The sequence below is a fragment of the Micrasema longulum genome, unplaced genomic scaffold, assembly GCF_059751315.1.
Source record: "Micrasema longulum isolate JH-2025_06_02 unplaced genomic scaffold, ASM5975131v1 h1tg000729l, whole genome shotgun sequence".
NCBI classification, from domain to species: Eukaryota; Metazoa; Arthropoda; class Insecta; order Trichoptera; family Brachycentridae; genus Micrasema; species Micrasema longulum.
In genome coordinates this window covers 331,964-334,607 of record NW_028277924.1, presented here as the reverse complement: position 1 = coordinate 334,607, position 2,644 = coordinate 331,964, and the positions used below count along the sequence as shown (strand labels likewise).

The 2,644-nt window shown below is 56.2% G+C and overlaps 1 protein-coding gene across 1 annotated transcript; it reads left to right on the top strand.

Annotated features, from left to right (window-relative positions):
- The first annotated feature begins 1,238 nt into the window (after positions 1 to 1,238).
- LOC148279363 (uncharacterized) lies at positions 1,239 to 2,138 on the top strand. The gene has a single exon (XM_088230080.1). It carries the CDS (start codon positions 1,239 to 1,241, stop codon positions 2,136 to 2,138), a length of 900 nt encoding a protein of 299 aa, XP_088086206.1.
- The last annotated feature ends 506 nt before the right edge of the window (positions 2,139 to 2,644 follow it).

The following is a 2,644-nucleotide window of genomic DNA, read 5'->3' as shown; positions in this document are numbered from 1 at the left end:
ATCGAGCGCCAATGGCCAGCCAGTAGAGCTGCACGTATTTTCCGATGCCTCGGAGCAAGCGAGCTGCGCCGTAGCCTACATCGTGGAGGAGAACGCCGCCGGAAGGAATGCGACGTTCATGGCTAGCAAGTGCCGAGTTAGCCCGCTACGAGCGCTATCAATTCCACGCCTGGAATTACAAGCCGCGCTCATGGCCGCACGACTGGCGGCCACAATCAAGAAAGAATGCGGAAGTAATATACGCGATACCTACTACTGGACAGATTCTACTACGGTGCTGTGCTGGGTCCAGAGTGATTCGCGCATCTTCACGCCATTTGTAGCCCACCGCCTAGGGGAAATAGATGAGCTAACGAACGCTCAAGAGTGGCGGTGGGTACCAGGAAAGAAGAACCCCGCTGATCTCGGGACGCGGGACGGCGAGATACCAGACATCTCCCCGGCCGGCATGTGGTTCAGTGGGCCGAGTTTCATAAAGAAAAATAAAAGTCAATGGCCGCCGCTCAAGGTAATAACGGCGACCCCGGATACAAGCAGTGAAATAAAGTGTGCGAACAGTGCCATCGTGATGACAGCCCTCCCGGACGAAAGAAGATTTTCCTCCTGGCGGAGACTGATCAGGACTACAGCGTGGGTGTTGCGCTTCATAAACCGCTGCAGGAAAAAGAATACAGGAAGCGCGACACTCATCGCCCCGGAACTCAAGGCATCAGAGAGGGCGTGGATACTCATAAGCCAGACAGACAGTTACCACGCCGAGATAGCCGCAATTAGACGGGGGGAGTGCCTCCCGCGGAACAGCCGCCTGCTGGGCCTCACTCCCTACCTCGATAAAGATAGCGTCCTCAGAATGGGGACGCGAATTATGGAAGCCCCCGCGGTGAGCGAGCAACTAAAGGCGCCCGTCATACTGGACGGAGCGCACGCCTATACGCGTCTATTGATAAGGCATTATCACGAGTCGCGGCAACACGCAAGTACAGAGCGGACACTCAGCGAACTCAGACAACAGTTCTTTATAACACGATTACGGACAAATATAAGGAAAATTATATACGAGTGCCGCTACTGTCGAATACAGAAGGCCCGCCCGCAGCCTCCGCTCATGGGACAGCTGCCTGCCGGCCGACTCGATCATCACGTAAGGCCTTTACCCACTGTGGGGTGGACATGTTCGGGCCGTATACGTAACTATCGGAAGACGCCGGGAGAAACGATACGGGGCCCTGTTTACGTGCATGGTTACGAGGGCCGTGCATATTGAAATTACACCGTCGTTGAGTACTGACTCGACGGTGCAGGCCCTCAGAAGGATGGCGGCCCGCAGAGGACATCCGACAACGCTCTACTCGGACAACGGGACGAACTTCAGAGGCGCAGACAAAGAGATGGCGGCCGCCATGAAGGAACTAGCCCACGATCCCGAACTACAGAACGAGGCGACAAGGAGAGGGATCAAATGGGTGTTCAACCCGCCATCGGCGCCACACATGGGGGGAGCCTGGGAACGGCTCGTCCGGTCGATAAAGGGGGCGCTTATGGTGATTCTAAAGGAACAAGCCCCCCGAGAGGAAACGCTAATGACAGCGATAGCGGAGGCCGAGTACACAGTAAACACTCGGCCCCTAACCCACGTCTCGCTTGATAGCCGAGACGACGCTCCGCTGACTCCGATGCACTTTCTCATCGGGTCGAGCGGGGCCCAGCCGCATCTGGCCGATTACAGAGACGCGCCAGCCCGCAACTGTGTCAGAAAACAATGGCGGGTGGCGCAGAAACTAGCCGACGCATTTTGGAAAAGATGGATGAGGGAATATCTCCCGACGTTGGCACAGCGACGGAAGTGGCAACAGGCCGCCACACCGATCATGGTCGATGACCTGGTCATAATAACGGACGCCGCCCTCCCGCGGAATGAATGGCCGCGGGGACGCGTCATAGCAGTCACACCAGGGAAGGATGGACAAGTCAGGAGCGCCCGGGTCCAGACAGCCACCGGAACCTACACACGACCGCCGTCAAGCTCGCCGTGTTGCAAATCAAGGACGACGTCGGCGCAGAGATGCCTCCTCGGCAGGGGGGAGTGTTGCCGACGTAAAAGTACATACACCAACTTGGCGGCCCTCCTGGGGTTTTAAATGTGGCATAGGAGGCTTCAGTATGTGTAAGCGATCTACCACCTCCTCAATAAAGACTAGTATTTGTCACTTTCGGGGGTTGGTGATCGCCATACTGAAGCCCACATATAGATTTAAATTCATGAAAAATATTTGTATGCCCATAATGTGTTTTTATGTTGTTCTGTATAAGTGTTGATCGCCGCGCGGTCGGCGGGGACTGCGGCCGTAGCGGGAGGGTGGGGACCTTATACGTGGCGCGAGAGAGACCGATAGAGCCGGCAAATGTGCTCGCTATCTCTCTCGCCGCGTGATTGGTCAACCTAGCACCGCCCGCTATTGGCCTAGCCCACCGCCGCACGGCCAAAATGTTGTATATAAGCCCCGCCGGGGAAAAATAAAGTCAGTCATCTCACCACACTACTAAGGCTATCTACTCTCCACTTCACCTCCCTACCTCGCTTCAAACCGGACCTCATCGCCACCTGGATTCGAACACCGCTACCCCCTGGACTTGGAACTCGGAT

What these genes read in the sequence shown, in the direction of transcription:
- LOC148279363 (XM_088230080.1), top strand. Translation starts at nt 1,239, where the DNA reads ATGGTTACGAGGGCCGTGCATATTGAAATTACACCGTCGTTGAGTACT.